General features: G+C 43.6%; 3 protein-coding genes across 4 annotated transcripts; all 3 read left to right on the forward strand.

The window, feature by feature from the left end:
- Window positions 1-263: 263 nt before the first annotated feature.
- LOC147140949 (kelch-like protein 10) lies at window positions 264-5,687 on the forward strand. Its single transcript, XM_086043259.1, has 5 exons — window positions 264-415; window positions 504-984; window positions 3,478-4,089; window positions 4,682-4,831; window positions 4,908-5,687. The coding sequence occupies exons 1-5, from the start codon at window positions 264-266 to the stop codon at window positions 5,253-5,255; spliced, it is 1,743 nt and encodes a 580-aa protein (XP_085899385.1). The 3' UTR covers window positions 5,256-5,687.
- A 1,555-nt stretch (window positions 5,688-7,242) lies between these two features.
- LOC147140950 (kelch-like protein 10) lies at window positions 7,243-12,367 on the forward strand. 2 transcript variants are annotated; one of them, XM_086043121.1, is made up of 6 exons: window positions 7,243-7,467; window positions 8,326-8,809; window positions 9,970-10,581; window positions 10,646-10,795; window positions 11,799-12,000; window positions 12,067-12,367. In XM_086043121.1, the coding sequence occupies exons 1-6, from the start codon at window positions 7,280-7,282 to the stop codon at window positions 12,156-12,158; spliced, it is 1,728 nt and encodes a 575-aa protein (XP_085899247.1). In that variant the 5' UTR covers window positions 7,243-7,279; the 3' UTR covers window positions 12,159-12,367. The 2 variants fall into 2 exon arrangements, with proteins under 2 accessions (XP_085899247.1, XP_085899248.1); XM_086043122.1 differs by having other exon boundaries at window positions 7,291-7,467; window positions 11,799-12,367.
- A 1,081-nt stretch (window positions 12,368-13,448) lies between these two features.
- LOC147140951 (kelch-like protein 10) lies at window positions 13,449-16,887 on the forward strand. The gene is made up of 5 exons (XM_086043139.1): window positions 13,449-13,662; window positions 13,754-14,237; window positions 14,973-15,584; window positions 16,119-16,268; window positions 16,364-16,887. The coding sequence occupies exons 1-5, from the start codon at window positions 13,526-13,528 to the stop codon at window positions 16,724-16,726; spliced, it is 1,746 nt and encodes a 581-aa protein (XP_085899265.1). The 5' UTR covers window positions 13,449-13,525; the 3' UTR covers window positions 16,727-16,887.
- Window positions 16,888-17,430: the final 543 nt, after the last annotated feature.

Genomic DNA, 17,430 nt, shown 5'->3' on the forward strand with positions numbered 1-17,430 from the left:
CATATCCGTCAGGAATGTTTCACTACTTTTGAATCTTCGCGTCACCATCGGTAGAAATCTGATCTGTTGTGTCCGGACCCACCATTGTTTTCTTTACAATTAAAGTACTGCCTCTTTTATGATGCGGATGATGTCACTGGTGATGTCGATGGTGGCTTTTTGACTCAAAATGCCAGCATGATGTTAATACCGAGTTCCTGTTAGACTCCTGTTGGGATTGAGCAGAAGCCAAAGCTGTTATAAGAAATGGCAACGCATTCAAGATGAGTAGCAATGGTGCATTTTCACACAAGTCTGGCTCAGTGTACAATGAACTGCGTCTGAGAAGAAAACTCATCGATGCAGTCATCTTAGTTGACAAAGCTGAGTTTCACATCCACAAGATAATCCTTTGCAACAGCAGCCCGTACTTTTTGTGAGTTGATTTACAGTCAGAGAACACAGTACTGTGAGTCCCCAAAATTGTAAACATGTTGAATATAACCTCTGTTTCTGGCATTTAGAAAACTTTTCCAGCATTGGTCAACCCCAGACCAGAAGTTCTATGTCATACAGGGTCTGACGCCACCCTTAATGCAACTTCTCATTGACTTTGCATACACTGGCTCTATGTCTGTGTCAGAGGAAAATGTCAAGGACTTGTTGATAGCAGCTGATAAGTTCAATGTAACAGGCATCATTCAGACCTGTTGTACATTTCTAACAGAGCAGCTCTGCCCAGAGAACTGCATCAACATCTGGCAGCTCAGTAAGAACTGCCATACCCCAGAACTGCAGCTCAATGCCTACCAATATATCCTGTACCACTTTGAGGCTGTCGTGAGCTCATACGAGTTGCGGCAACTCTCCATGCAGGACTTCTCTGACCTCCTGGACAGAGATGACCTGATCGTGAAGGAGAATGCTGTTTACGAGGCCATCCTTCACTGGATCGCACAAGCTCCTGGGGAGCGAGGCAAAAACATGCCGGTGCTCCTGGCCAAAGTAAGTCAACATCCACTTCAGGTCTAGAACTGTTATACAAAATAAGTGCTGTAGCACAACAGTACCCATCCATTTAATACCGAACTGCACAGAGAGACTGAACAAAAAATATTTTATCGGTCATCAGAGTCTGTAATACGTTTTACATTGAGAATCAGGTTGCTATTTCCCTTTCGAATTAACCTGCCCCTGAACTGAGCAGTGGCAAAATCACATCCCCACATCCAGAACCAAAACAAGAGCAATCTGTTCTAAGATGACCTTGACATGGAGCAAAGTATTTTCTGCTGTAATTGAATTATTTTTAGTGACCAGGGTGTTTTTGCGGGGGATTTTTTGTTAGTGTTGTTGTTGTAAATAGTTCCTTTTTATTTCAGCAAATCTAGTGAAATGCTCTATAAAATCTATGTATTATTATTATTAGTTGTCGTAGAAGTAGAATTATTGTCACTATTAGAAATATTAGTCAGGGTTAAATGGTTAACCATTTGAAAATGTATTTCATATCCTTAATATCCAGTTCAAGATGCATATCATAGTACACTTGTCTTCATCCGTAGGGTAATTCAGTGCACCACTAGTTGGCTGTCGGACTCAATGAAAGGTTTTGACACCAACACTTACAGTGTAATGTGTGAGATAAAAACAAACTACTTATCCTGTCTTGCCACCCTGTGTAAAAGCAAATACAGTAAATCTGACTCCATTGCAGAGGTTACGTTCTAGAACAACCCTACAAGAAGTGATACCCGAGATATAGAAATACACCTTGGGCATGTTATTATAGAGGGGTCTCCAAGTCTGGTCCTTGTGAGCCCCTATCCAGCCTGTTTCATATGTCATGATCATCATCAGACTTGTGCAAAGCTTACTGATGAGCTAATCATTTGATTCCGGTGTGTTGGAACACTGAAACATATATTACAGGCTGGATAGGGGCTCACACTGCTTGGACTTGGAGCCCACTGTATTATAACATTCCGGGCACTGAAATCCATCTATCCATCCATGATCGATACCTCTTATCCTCACAAGGGTTGCGGGGCGCGCTGGAGCCTATCCCAGCTGTCTTCGGGCAGTAGGCGGGGGACACCCTGAATTGGTTGCCAGTCAATTGCAGGGCACACAGAGACAAACAAACATCTGCACTCACAATCACACCTAGGGGCAATTTAGAGAGTCCAATCAACTTACCATGCATGTTTTTGGAATGTGGGAGGAAACCGGAGTACCCGGAGAAAACCCACCCAGGCACTCGGAGAACATGCAAACTCCACACAGGGAGGCCGGAGCCGCGATCGAACCCACGACCTCTGAACTGTGAGGCGGACGTGCTAACCAGTCAACCACGTGCCGCCGGGCACTGAAATACCTTTTTAAAAAAAAAAAGAAATTTAAACACTTTTAAAACTGAGAGAGCAAGATCAAGAAAAATATTGTACAAACAACGCAACGTGTACTCACAATGACGATGATGGTGAAGCTGCCGTAATCCAGTACATTCCCGTTTCAACGTCGAAATCAATGTAGCTTCTATGTAAAGAAAAAAAATTGTCATGCTTTGATATTGACTGTCGAAGTTGTTCCACCTTCATGAGCATATAGTGTAACTGCGCATTAGCATGGTCTCAGCCATTCTACATCGGTGACTTTTTTTTGTTGCCGCTACGAATGTGGTTACCTGGGTGGCTCCATCAATGCTTTTTTGGAACTGCAGTGCATGACCGATGTCAGGATGCCACTCTGCTAACATTACATTTCATACAGCAAGGGAAACTGTGGAAGTGGTCTGCAAGGTGATCAACTGTGAGTCTACTGACAGAACAAAATCGCCAATCTGTGGCTGACAAAACGATAGCGATGCTCTTATTGGCTGAATCAGTATATCGTCGCTGTCCTGTGAAAAACACTTGTCTCCAATTTTGGAAACTTTTTTAATCCACATTAATGCGATGTCTTTAACGCCGAAACACATTTCATGTAAAAATAAGAAAATGAAAAAAAAATGGAGATAAGTGTTTTTCACAGAACAGCGATGATATATGGGTTGAAACTCAAAACAATGCTGCAAAAACGCAAACGTCGAAAGAAAACCCCAAACAAATAACACTTAAAATATCGGTAAAATACCGGAACCGCGAACCCGGAACCCTTGATAAGAGGGAGTTTTACTGTACTATATATTATTTTAGTATACGCCCGTCCCTCGAAATGGACAGCAGGCTGTAAATGGCTTTACTTCACACACCCTTGCAATCACCTAAACATTCAGATGGGAATCGGCATAGATGGGAAATCCAGGTCCAGAAAGTAGAATCCCTGCCACAGTTTGGTTTTAGCCACAGGTGCTTCTACTCAAACAGCAGGTAAACGAGCTCAGTTGATTAGAAGCCCCTGTGGCTCAAGACAAACTGTGGCAGGGTTTTTACTTTCTGGATCTGAATTTCCCATTTCTGGTAATCCATGTTTCTTTCTCTTCCTGCCGCCCTATAGGTCCGTCTAGCTCTGACCAGTCAGGAGTTCATCAACATCAACGTGCTAACCAATCAACATGTGCAGAACAGCACAAAATGCCGGGAGATGGTCACATTTGCCACTCGAGTAATGCAACACATGAAAACCAACTCCGTGTCTGGCTACTGCAACCTGGTGGCCCGCCCTCGCCTGCCGTCTGCCATCCTTTTGGCAATCGGTGGCTGGAGTGACGCCAATCCGACGCACCTTATCGAGGCGTATGACGTGCAAGCTGACTGTTGGGACTACCTGATGGACCACATGTATCAGCCCCGGGCATACTGCAGTGCCGTCTTTCTCAACGACTCCGTTTACTGCGTCGGAGGATTTGACGGGGCAGAACACTACAACACTGTCTGCCGCTTTGACCTGAAAACGCGCACCTGGCAGGAAGTGGCTCCCATGCACTTTCGTCGATGCTATGTGAGTGTGACAGTACTAAAGGGCTGCATCTACGCGGTAGGAGGTTACGATGGACGATTGCGGCTCAAGACGGCAGAGTGCTATACGCCTGAGACCAACCAGTGGACTCTTATTGCGAGCATGCACGAACACAGGAGCAATGCCAGCTGCACAGCCCTCAATGGCAAGGTAGGTAACCCAACCCTATCCAGAAGAGACAGGAATTCTGCTGCTTTGGTTCTAAACAGCCACTTTAGGGTATTTTTCCAGGGTCTCTCAATAACAAACTTGCAGATATATCCATGGTTGTTACTAGTCTATGAAGAATTCTAGTTTTGGTTTGATTTGTTTGTGGTTCTCACACTGGTGTCTCCAGGGAGCTGTGAGCCAGACCTTCTGGCTCCACAAAATGATTTTTGATAAATTGTCCTGTCTTATTCAAACATATGTTTTAATATTCATATATATTTTTTTAAATTGGAATATTTCAGGTGAAATTTCAAACCTAAAATACACTAAAGTGAACCCCACTAATTTCCTTGGAACCCTGGTGCCACAAGGTGGTGGCAAAGCAATATTTTATGTTAGAGACCTAGCCTGAGCACAAAAACAGTGAATAGAGTTTTTCAATGACCAGAGGATATGTTATCTGTTGTTGTATGTATGAAGAGGCCCTTGGAAAAATTGAAAAAAAAAAATCCTTCCCTGTAAAGATTCCTGGAGTCAGAACGTTTGATAAACCTGTGGTTTAATTCAACCGTGATCTTCCCTTTGGTTCCAGGTGTATATTTGTGGAGGCTTTAATGGAAATGAGTTCCTGCGAACAGCAGAATATTACAGCCCAGAGACCAACGAATGGACCGTGATGGCCCCCATGAACAGCCGTCGTAGCGGCATCGGAGTCATTGGCTATGCTGACCACGTTTATGCAGTAAGTAGCTTTACAAACCTTAGCTTCTCCCTTCTATTTTAAAACCATCCAAAATTCATGCTTTTCCCATGTGGAGGTTGGCGGATACGATGGTGACGACCGCCTGGCTAGCGCCGAGGCCTACAACCCACAAACCAACAACTGGATCATGTTGCCATCCATGCAGTGCCCCCGAAGCAACTTTGGCATCGGAGTGGTGGAGGATCGCCTCTTTGTAGCTGGTGGTTACAGCGGTGTCTCCACCACCAACCATGTGGAGTACTATGACCTCACCACCGGTCTGTGGTCTCCAGCCAGTGCAATGAGGATCTCCCGAAATGCCTTGACTTGCTGCGTTATGTCTGGAATTCACAACGTGACAAAATTTGCGATGCAGCGGAACAATTTACCTGCACTCCTCTTGGAGGATGATTTGGAAATGTAGGATAACCCCCTGATCCTGGAGAGGTGCCAACCTCACTGAAAAACGCAAACAAAGAAAATGAAAATATCTGCAATTTCTATTATATTTTCATATGAGTCACTCTTTTTTAAATATCTTTTTCCTGCATACTGGTTTTTAAGTTGTATCAGATAACGAACAATGTGAGGGATCCGGGTTGATTGGGGATTATCCCCCGCAGAATTTCTACATAACTCTATAATAATCAGCAGAATTTCTTTATAGCTCTACAATCATCATGTCTCCTATGAAAGGCTGCTGTTGATTTGCATGCATTTGTCATAATTTGAGAACCACGGGAGAAGAAAAACCTACCATGGTATCGGGTTATGTGATGAAACTGAACTTTGACTTGATAAGACTTTGACTCTATCCCTGCTAACATGGGTGTGAAAAAGATATTCTACTGTTTCATGAAATGTTAATAATGAAATGTTAATTTATTCCCAACCGTCTATTCACTTCATTTTGAAGTACTTTTCTTGGCTGCACTGCTTTCAGTGCATGCACAGTAGATGTTAGATTTTTTTTTGTCCAATCAGATTTTAGCCCCTAAATGCTCACATCAATCTTAACTGTCCAGGGCATCAGAAGTTCTATCTGATGTAACTTAAACTATATTAGCAATGGGGCTGCATTTTTAACCAATCAGATTTCATATTCATATAACGTCAGCATTTTTCCATCCAGATAAATTGGTAGGAGCAAAACAGTTTGACAAGTAAAACATATCTCCAGTGATCTGCACACATGAATACATTTAATAATCAGCAGCTCTGGTAAGTACAATGTATTTTATTTAAATGTTTGTTTTTGTCATGCAATTGGATCACAGGTGTCAAACTCCAGTCCTTGAGGGCCAGAGTCATGCAAGCTTTAGATGTTACCCTACCACACATCAGACTTAGATTATCAGATCATCAGAAAGCTCTGCAGGAGCCTGATAACAATCCTGATCGTTTGAATCAGGTTTGTTGGAGGAGGGAAAATTTTGACACCTATGTATTACATAATCATTGATTCTGGACTGTTCCAGATTAGCTGTTGCAATACATTTTATTCTATTCTATTTATTGTATTTATTATTCAAGTATTGAGGGTTTCTACAATGGTATGTTAGTGGTATTAAAAGTTGGATTACGTTGGGTAAACCCCTACTGAAGACAAAGCCAAATACAAGGCCCACCATTGCTGGTATGGTCACAAGTCAATCACAGGGCACAGAGGCAGACGGCAATATTTGGAGCAACTATACCATCCCGGACTCCAGCAACAATACACAAATAATCATGTTTATAGATCTGTATGGCCTTTATATAAACAAATACTGTATAAAGAATCCATGACCTCCATTATTTGGTGATGGAGCTACAGGAAAAGCCTGAATGAGTCTCTGTGGTTTCTCTTGTGTTAGAAGGGTAGGAGTTATTCCGAACAAAGGGTTTGGAATCCAAACTACGAATGCTGTTGTCTGGGAGTCTGGTGGACAGGCCTGGATTTGGAGTTTGCCTTGTGAAAGAAGATAATTACGGGGTAAGTCCATACGGACAAAGACAGTCCCTCGTCCACCTGATATCCGTCAAACATCTTTGGAATAAACCTTTGGGAGGGACTTCCAGGTTCAACATCTGCGACATCTGACGCAACAGGGGCTGGACTCTGGCCTGATCATAAAAGATGAGAAGCTGTTCCGCAAGCAAATTTTTCTGTATTGTGTCGTGGCATATTCAAATATGGTTAGACTACCAGTGGTCATTAAATGTGAAACAAATTCAATGTGTTTTCGATTTTCTAATTAAAATGGAGGAAAGATGATGTATCTCTTGAGATTAAAGTAGCGATGCTTTGTTTATGCGAATGATGTCGCTGCTGATGGCGACTATGGCTTTTGACACAGAATGCCACCATGATGTAATGCCAAACTCCCCCATCCCCGCCCCTCTTACCTGGCTGCCCCCTCCTCAGGTCCCCCACTGCTTTATGTTAATTCTGCTGAGACTCTGCAGATGCCAAAAGTGTTAAGAAATGGCAACAAATTCAAGATGAGTTATGATGGTAAAATTCCATACAAATCTGGCTCTGTGTACAATGAACTGCGACTGACCGGAGGACTTAGCGATGCGGTCCTCAAGGTGCACAATGATGAGTTTCATATTCATAAGATCATCCTATGCAACTGCAGCCCATATTTTGGGTAAGTAAATCTACTTTTAATTACTTGCATTCAGAAATGGCAAAAGTGCTCTGTACTGACATACAAGTACAGAAATGACTAGTGTAAGTAGTACTGATTGAACTAATTTACTTGAGTCCACAAGCAAAAATGATTTTTTTCTGTAAATGGTATAACTGCAGTAGTAAAGAATCATTTATGTTGATGGTTTATTTGTTTTTGTTACTGTCAATTCTATTTATGAAATAGTTCATTTTTACTTTTGTACTTTTAGTTAGGAATTTAATCAGTACTTTTATCTTTTAAAATAGAAAATATCTGTACTTCTACTTGGTGCACGTTCCTCCATGTTGCTGTTGTCGTATACAGTCTCTCACAAAAGTGATTATGCTTCCACATTTTCAAAATATATTTTCAAGCAACAACACTGATGTAGAAGTTGCTACAATGTAGTCAGGTTACAGCTTGTATAACAGTGTACATTTACTTTATCGTCAAAATAACACAACACACAGCCATTAGTGTCTAAGCTGATGGCAACAAATGTGAATACACCCATAGGTGAAAAATAGTAAAAACTGATGTGGGGTCACTTTTGGAGGATTGATCTCCTCAAGCAATCAAAGATTTCTACTGAGAATGACTTGACCATCTTAATGTCGTGTCGTCAACCATGGAGTTTGAAAAAAGTAACAAGCCCATTTTCGACAAAGGAACAGAAAGTACAGATCTGTTTTCAAATGTGGAGAGTAAAAGTAGAGCACCGGTAAATTCTTTGTATCTTCCCACCATGTGTTTGAATAAAAGAAAATTAGATAGTACTGTTCACTTGGCCGTTAAATGTTGATTGACTACCTGTGTCTCTATTCTGGTGTTCAGGGCCCTCTTTCTTCGATGGTCCACCCCAGATCAGAGGGTCTACATCATACAAGGTGTTACACCTCACATAATGAAGCTCTTCATTGAGTTCGCGTACACCAACTTCGTGTTGGTGACAGAGGACAACGTCAAGGACTTGTTGATTGCTGCCGATAAATTCAACATGACAGCCATTGTCCAATCCTGCTGCGTGTTCCTGGCAGAGCAGCTTTGTCCGGAGAACTGCATCGGCATCTGGCAGTTCACCAAAAACTGCCACACGCCAGAGCTGCAGATAAGCGCCTACCAGTACATTCTTTACCACTTTGAGGACGTCGCAGCCTCTGAGGAATTGCCGCAATTTACTATGCAGGAATTTTGCGACATTCTGGACAGGGACGACCTGATTGTGAAGAAGGAGAACACAGTTTACGAGGCCATCCTGCACTGGATTGCACACGCGCCGAGGGAACGAGGCAGGAATCTGGCCGTGCTCCTAGCTAAAGTAAGTCAACCCGGGAAGTTGTTGAGGGAGATATTGAGGGAGGGAATATTTCTGGATCAATTGTCTTTGTAGATTCTCAGTCATGCAGGTCATGACAAAGTGCTTTAAAGTTGAATCGAGGGAACTGAATTTTTCGTTGTTGAAGATGTCTCACTGTAAATGTAAAAGGCATCTTTCAGTTATAAATTTTAGATATGGAGTCTCCCTATTTAAGTCTCTGGTACCTTGCAGGTCGTCAGATGAGGGTTGTTGAAATCCTTGGTTCTTTTATCAGACAGGTTTTTAGGTTGTCATTTTCTGCTGCCGAAACATGTCAGGTAAATGCCAACCTAAAAACCTGTCTGAGAAAAGAACCAACGATTTCAATTATATTATAGTCGTATAAGTATTTAGTAGTGGCTAAACCGAAAATGTTAATGTGGGCAGGCCGTACAACTGCAAACTTCCCTCACATTTTCACTTCATCACTTGGGTGCTACTTGTTCAAATCATTCAACACGTTTATCGTATTGCCTTGTTTTGGACGGCATACCTTCACTTAATCCATGTCACTCTGGAGATACCCACACACAAGCAATAGTAATGAACTCTTGTCAAAATAGCTTCATCTTTGGAAGATGACAGCAAGTCATGGCTGCCCATCAGCTGCGTGTCTAGCTGCACGTTAAGTGCTATGTGCAAACGCCAGTGAATATATAGTTAAAACATATTTTCTGTTTACTGCTTCTTTCATTCATTGATGTGTTCTGTTTACACTCCTTGCAAACCAAAGATAGAAGGAAAAGCTGGATTCTGATTGGCTGCAGTCACATACATTTCCGCCGTGTCTGATTGAGTAAATATGATCACAGCTTGGAGCTGGTCACATAATATCATGATTGTCAATCATATAAACACCCAGCCCTACTAATATTGTCTCGGAAGGTAATCAACGGGGTGGGGGGTTGTAGGGGCTGACGTGTAGGGCATGCTCTGCTTTTTTGGGGTTCTCGGTCTGGGTGGCCAGGTACCAAATGTCCTGTACTGGTCCATGGACTGGTGGTTGGGGACCACTGATCGAGTGAGTACAACCATGGCCAAGCAGTGTTGAATGAGGTGTGAAACCTACAGGACAAAATGGGTCTCTTAATATCTTAAATATCAGTCTGTCCACTGTATAGGTCCGCCTGGCTTTGACCAGTGAGGAGTACATCACCATCAACGTGTTGTCCAATCAGCTGGTGCAGAGTAACAACAAGTGCTTGGACATGGTCGACTTCGCCACCCGAGTGATCCATCACATGGTGGCAAACTCCGTGTCCGCATACTGCAACCTGGTGGCCCGTCCCCGTCTGCCTTCCGCCATCCTTCTGGCGATCGGCGGCTGGAGTGGTGCCAACCCGACGCAGTGCATCGAGGCATACGACGTGCATGCCAACTGCTGGGTCAGTTTTATCGAGGACATGGAGCAACCACGGGCATACTGCGGTGCCGCCTTTCTCAACGACGCAGTCTACTGCCTCGGTGGTTTTGACGGCGCAGAACACTACAACACCGTCAGCCGCTTTGACCTGAACGCACGTACCTGGCAGGAAGTTGCGCCTATGCACTCCCGTCGATGCTACGTGAGCGTTACGGTGCTAAACGGGTGCATCTACGCATTGGGAGGCTACGATGGACGCGTGAGACTAAAGACGGCTGAGTACTACACGCCTGAGACCAACCAGTGGACTCTTATTGCCAACATGCACGAACTGAGGAGCGACGCCAGCTGCACCACCCTCAATGACAAGGTAGGTGGCATTGAAGTTTCTGTCATGCAGGCCTACTTGCATTCAACCATCAGTTTGCTTCCAGATTTACATTTGCGGTGGATTCAATGGAAACGAGCCCTTGCAAACGGCAGAATACTACAGTCCTGACACCAACGAGTGGACCATGATGACGCCGATGAGCAGCCGTCGCAGTGGCATCGGCGTCATTGGATTCGCTGACCACGTTTATGCAGTAAGTGAAGCATAACGCAGTGACTGAATAACAATTAAGTAAAGCATTTTTTATTTTTGTTTTTAATATTTGCTTGGATACTTTGGCTTGGACATCTGTTTTGAATCCCAAGCATGTCCAACTGGTAGTGAGACCTTGAAATGGAGGGACTCATAGTTAAGAAAAATTTTGGCATAAACCTGGCATAACGAGGGGAGGTTTTCAGACAAAGGGAAGTATGAAACGAGCCCAGCTGCCTTGATTCAACTTTTGCAGAGTATCAGTTTTTGCAGTTGGCTTCACCAGGCTATGACCTTCAGCAAAAGTGAAGATCCAATTACAAGGCCATTGCTCTTGGGGTAAATTTAGTTGACTGCACAAAGCCGCGCCTTGGGTGGATCAGTTTATGTATCTCTGGGTCTTGTTCATGAGTCGTCCAAGGCTGGATACTGGACATTGCACCTTTGTAACCATAGCCGTAGGATCTGGAGCATGACTACTCGGTAGATGGACCTTGGGGACAGATTTAGGACACACTGGAAGGACTCTGGCCCCATAACAAGTGTCTCAGTGTCTAAGGACTACGGGAGGTGGCCAAAGACAAGGAATTTTTGGCATCTCTCTTAGCTTCACACAGACTGGGGATGAATGGAAGAAAAAGGATGGAACACAGTGATAATTATATTTTTTTCCCCAATGTCTAAAGTTTGTGGAGCATGTTTTCCTAAACTTCAACATTAATCAAAATCTAATTTGAAACTTTGCTTGGGGGAGGGAGAAAGACTTTTTTGCGAGGCTAGCGAACTCGCATAATAAAAAAGAAAAATGCGGCAAAAACGTAACCTTAAAATCATAATCCACTCACATGAAATCACAGCCCTTGTTTAAAGTCCTAACCCAGGCTTGTAATGCTTATTTAAAACCCTAAGTTGAAATCATAACCCTGCCTGTAGCGGTACAGATGCCATATATGTTTACATTGTACAAAGTCTTGTCTGTTATTTATGCCATTTTCCTCCCCAAGGTTGGTGGCTATGACGGTCAAACCCGTTTGACCAGCGCAGAGGCTTACAACCCACAGACCAACAACTGGATCATCCTGGCCCCCATGGACTGCCCCCGGAGCAACTTTGGCATTGAAGTCATCGAAGACCGCCTCTTTGTGGCCGGGGGGTTCAACGGGGTCTCCACCACCAAGCTAGTAGAGTACTACGACCTCACCACAGGTCTGTGGTCTCCAGCTTGTGACATGCTGATATCGCGAAGTGCATTGACTTGCTGCGTGATGTCAGGATTCTACAACATGGCGCACTATGCCATGCTCCGGAATGATCTACCGCTGCTATTTCTGGAGGATGACATGGACACAGAGGATGATGTCTAGAAACTGAAAAAAAACTGAAAATGAAAATTGATGCTGGAAAAACCTTGATACAAACAGACAATTGACCCCGAAATAAAATGAAAAATGCTTCAACGGCTAAGAATGAAAGTGGTGAAAAAGTGACAAAGGTGACATTGATTGCTTTTAATGATTTTGATTTCTGTTATTCATCTTTTCTGTGTGAGTCAGTAGCGTTTGATGCAGTTTGCCATCCACAGGTCAATAAATATTTTTGTTATGAAATCACTTCAGTCCATCTTTGGCTTTCATTGGCTTGAAACGCCAATCATTGTTTGAAACCCCAAACTTGGGTCGAATCCATAATTTGAAACGCAGCTTTGAAACACCCTTGATTATTACATGAATCTCAGATCGGAACCCAAACCCTTGTTTGAAACCACAACCTGTCTTGAAATCTTAATTTGGTAACCATAACCCTGGCTTGGAACTCATTTTAAACCCTAGCCTGGATCTGAAACCCTAATTTGAAAAGCACTACCCTTGTTCAAAACTCCAACCTAGATATGAAACCCTAATTTGAAAAGCACTACCCTTGTTCAAAACTCCAACCTAGATATGAAACCCTAATTTGAAACTTGTCTTGAAAACTAACCCAAGCTTGAAACCCTACTCTGAATCCCTAACCCGTTTAAATTATGTTGACACTTAAAGTCTTACAAAATATTTGAAACCCAAACTGTAATTTGAGCCCTAACCCTTGTTTGAAATGTCTTATCCTTGCCTGAAATCTTATATTGAAACACTAACATTGGCTTGATACACAAACTTTAAACCCTGAAACGTACTGGAAACCCAAACTGTCTTGAAACCCTAATCTTTGTTTGGACCCCCACCCTTGTTTGAAATGTCTAATCCTTGCCTAAAACCCTATTTTGAAACTATTGCTCAAAACCCACACTCTAAACTATAACAGCGGCTTGAAACCCTAATTTGAATTCCTAACCCTACAATGAAACTGTACCCCAGGCTTGAAACTCTTATCCCCCTTCAGAAAACGCCCAAACCTGCTCACTAGAGTCAAGAGAAGAATGTGAAAAAATAAATTTAATCTTATCATGTGATATGAATAAGGGACATCTACACCCCCAATTAATATTGAGTTGAAATGTGGTCAAAAGTATGATGTGATGCGTTTCTTCATTTTAAAGCATTGGGACTTTGATGATGCGGATGAGGTCGCTGCCATGGTTTTGACACAGAATCCCACCATGATGCTATCGCCCATCACCCCCACCGCCCCACCTCTCCAATCACCCAAGCCCCCATGTCCCTTCCATGATCCCCTGCCGCTCGGACCCCGGGGCCGACGCCCAGCCGCACTATGAAGACACGGCAACACCTTCAAGATGAGTTCAGATGGTCCATTGGCGTGTGGCCAACTGCAGCATCTCACCAAAGGCCTCAGCGATGCCATCATCGCAGTGGACAACACCGAGTTCCACATCCATAAGATCATCCTGTGCAACTGCAGCCCCTACTTTGGGTGAGTTGGTGGGAAACATCTTCGGATAAAGATTATGGACCTTTTCATTTCAAGTTGATCTTGTGTGTGTGTGTGTCTCCTGGTTGTTCAGAGCCCTCTTTCTACGCTGGTCCAACCCAGACCAGAGGGTGTATGTCATACGTGGTCTGACGGCCCGCTTAATGCGGCTCATTGTCGATTTTGCATACACCGGCACCGTGTCGGTGACAGAGGACAATGTGAAGGAGTTGTTGATCGCGGCCGATGAGTTCAATATGATTGCCATTGTTCAAACCTGCTGCACGTTTCTAACAGAGCAGCTCAGGCCGGAGAATTGCGTGGGCATCTGGCAGTTCACCAGGAACTATTACGTTCCCCAGTTGCAGCTCGAGGCCTACCAGTACATTCTCTACCACTTTGAGGACGTGGCTAACTCGCATGAGCTCCGCCGGCTCTCCGTGCAGGACCTGTGCGACATCCTGGACCGCGACGACCTGATCGTGAAGAAAGAGAACACGGTATTCCAGGCGGTCCTGCACTGGATTGCACATGCACCCCGTGAGCGAGGCAGGAACCTGGCCGTGCTGCTGGCTCGGGTGAGTGGAACAAGCTCATTCATTTGTATCAGAGGGAACCTGTGTCGACCTTCTTGCAACAAAAATTCTACAAGAATTGTTACTTGGTAGAAGCTCTTTGCTTCAGGTTCAGGATTTGAGTATCAAATTGGAACTCTAACCCTGTATTGACACCCCACTCTTAAACCCCATGCGTTGTTTTACAATCCTATTTTCAAAACCTAACTCTAAACATAAGAGCAGGTTTGAAACCCGAACTTGAAACCAATTGAACAACAAATCACAATCTAGTCGAAAGAAGAAAAAGAACTTGTTAAAATCCTGAAATTAAAATCTCAAAAACCGTAACCCTTGAACTCTAGGACTTGAAACTCTAATTGCAACTTAACATGGTTTAAAATACTAACCAAGACTTGAAACCTTAATTTGAAATCCAAACCATGATTTACAACCATAATCAAGGTTTGCAACTCAAGATTAAAAAACAACAACTAACCATGGCTCATAACCTTGGGCATCTTTTAAAACCATAACTTGAAAACAAAATTAGAACTTTCAAATCAAACCCTGGCTTGAAATCCTAACCCTCGTTTGAAACCCAAACTCTCACATCACTACAACGGTATATATAAATACGTAAAACAGCATATTAATAGCACGACCTTAATTAGTATTTAAATAAATAGTCATCCGTATGACTGGTTTTGAACTGAGCACTTCATTTAATAGTATCCTTGTCCTCTGTCCTCTGTGCAGGTCCGTCTGGCTCTGACAAGTGAAGAGTTCATCTCGGTCAACGTGCTGACCAATCAGATGGTACAGACCAACAGCAAGTGTCTGGACATGGTAGGTTTTGCCACTCGAGTGATCCGTCACATGAAAGCCAACTCCGTGTCTGGATTCTGCAACCTGGTCGCCCGTCCTCGCCTGCCGTCCGCCATCCTTCTGGCGATAGGCGGATGGAGTGGAGTGAACCCAACGCAGTGCATCGAGGCGTATGACATCCATGCGAACAGTTGGGTCAGCCTTCTGGATGATATGGACCAACCGCGGGCATATTGCGGCGCCGCCTTTCTCAACAATGCCATCTATTGTTTGGGCGGCTTTGACGGCACAGAACACTACAACACTGTCAGCCGCTTTGACCTGAACACTCGTACCTGGCAGGAAGTGGCACCCATGCACTTCCGCCGCTGCTATGTGAGTGTCACGGTGCTAAATGGATGCATCTACGCAATAGGGGGCCACGATGGACGTGTAAGACTAAAGACGGCGGAGTATTACACGCCTGAGACCAATCAGTGGACTCTTATCGCCAGTATGCAAGAACAGAGGAGCGATGCCAGCTGTACCGCCCTCAATGACAAGGTAGGTAACCCAACCCTATCCAGAAGAGAGGAATTCTGCTGCTTTGGTTCTACACAGCCATTTTAGGGTATTTTTCAAGGGTCTATCAATAACAAACTCTTGCAGATATATCCATGGTTGTTACTAGTCTATGAAGAATTCTAGTTTTGGTCATGTCTTATGGTTGAATCATTGCATTGAGATTTGGTGACTAATGGCAATGCCTCCAGGAATTGTTAGAAAATTCAGCCGCCTAAGCCAATTTCAATTAGGAATATGACCAACAATCATGTGTAGGTGGACAAAAAGGCAAGAGTCATGCCTGAACTGCCATTTTACTTCAAAGTAGCCATTTTAGGGTTGTCTCTAGCGTTTCATCACCGGGAAACTATTCAGAAATGTAGTTCGATTGATACCAAATTCAAACCACATATCAGATGAGTGATGCTCAGTTGCTCAGAATTTGAGTGACAGAAGATTGTGGCAGAAAAGTTGTGACTGTCAGTTATTGATCTTGACTTCAATTCACTAATAATCATCCCCATTTGGTTTCAGGTTTACATTTGCGGTGGTTTTAATGGAAATGAGTCCCTGCAAACGGCAGAATATTACAGCCCAGAGACCAACCAGTGGATGGCCACGGCCCCCATGAGCTGCCGCCGCAGTGGCATTGGAGTCATTGGGCATGGCAGCCTTGTGTACGCAGTAAGTGGAAGCCTGACACCCGCAAAGGATGCTATCAAATATAGGAATTTGATTCACTAGGAACTCGAGTTTTAATCCTACCTTTATTCCGAAAGGTTGGAGGCTATGATGGCGATGACCGCCTGGCTAGTGCCGAGGCCTATGACCCTGAGACAGACACCTGGATCATGTTGCCACCCATGCAGTGCCCCAGGAGCAACTTTGGCATTGAAGTGGTGGAGGATTGTCTCTTTGTGGCCGGTGGCTACAACGGTGTCTCCACCACCAACCTGGTGGAGTACTATGATCTGAAAGCTGGCATGTGGTCTGCGGCCAATGACATGGGGATCTCTCGAAGCGCTCTCAGTTGCTGCGTGATGTCCGGCTTGCCCAACATTGCCCAGTATACGATGCTTCGTAATGACCTGCCTTTGCTCTTCCTGGAGGACGATACAGTTGATATGGAAGACGAAGTTTAACAAAAAACTGGAGTGACTTTGTGTGAACCAACTACTGAAAAAAAATCTGAAATCATACCCACACATTGATAGTTTTCCCTTGAGTGCAAGTAACTATTTTGACAATATTAAGATTCTAATAATTTACTGAAATAAATTATGATAGAATTTAGTAACAATTGGCATGAGACTGGATGGGACAATTGGATTACCAAAGGATTAGTCTTTGGGATACAAATGTCAGTTAAGTACTTCAAGGTATGAGCAGGGCCACTGCACCCTCTGCACAATGATGTGTATGGCACTGTCGTGCGTGGCGGCAACATCAAGTGCACATCATGCGTGAACAGGCTTGGGGAATAATGTAGTACATGTACCGGCATTATGTATTCAGAATAAAAAAATGTAACTGTATTCCGCTACAGTTACAGAAAAAAACAGATTGCAGGTACATTTATTAAAATGTGGATTGCAGGATTATATTATAGATGCAGGGAAGATGACGGCGCTGTCCAGTCTTTGCTGCTCTCAAATTTGACCAAAGTTGATCAAAGTTGACCAAACAAGATTTCCCGGAGTTAAGTGGATAACTAGTGACAATATAGCTCAGTAGATCGCCGTTGGTTGTTTCATGTAAGGTTTTTCGTTGGCCAACAATAAAATGAGGATAGTCACTGGCTGGATATGTTTGGGTCTCGAGCTGTCAGTTTCTAAAGTGACTCGAA

This window comes from Filicampus tigris, chromosome 10 (assembly GCF_054856515.1).
Source record: "Filicampus tigris isolate MCC_2025a chromosome 10, RoL_Ftig_1.0, whole genome shotgun sequence".
In the NCBI taxonomy this organism is placed as follows: domain Eukaryota; kingdom Metazoa; phylum Chordata; class Actinopteri; order Syngnathiformes; family Syngnathidae; genus Filicampus; species Filicampus tigris.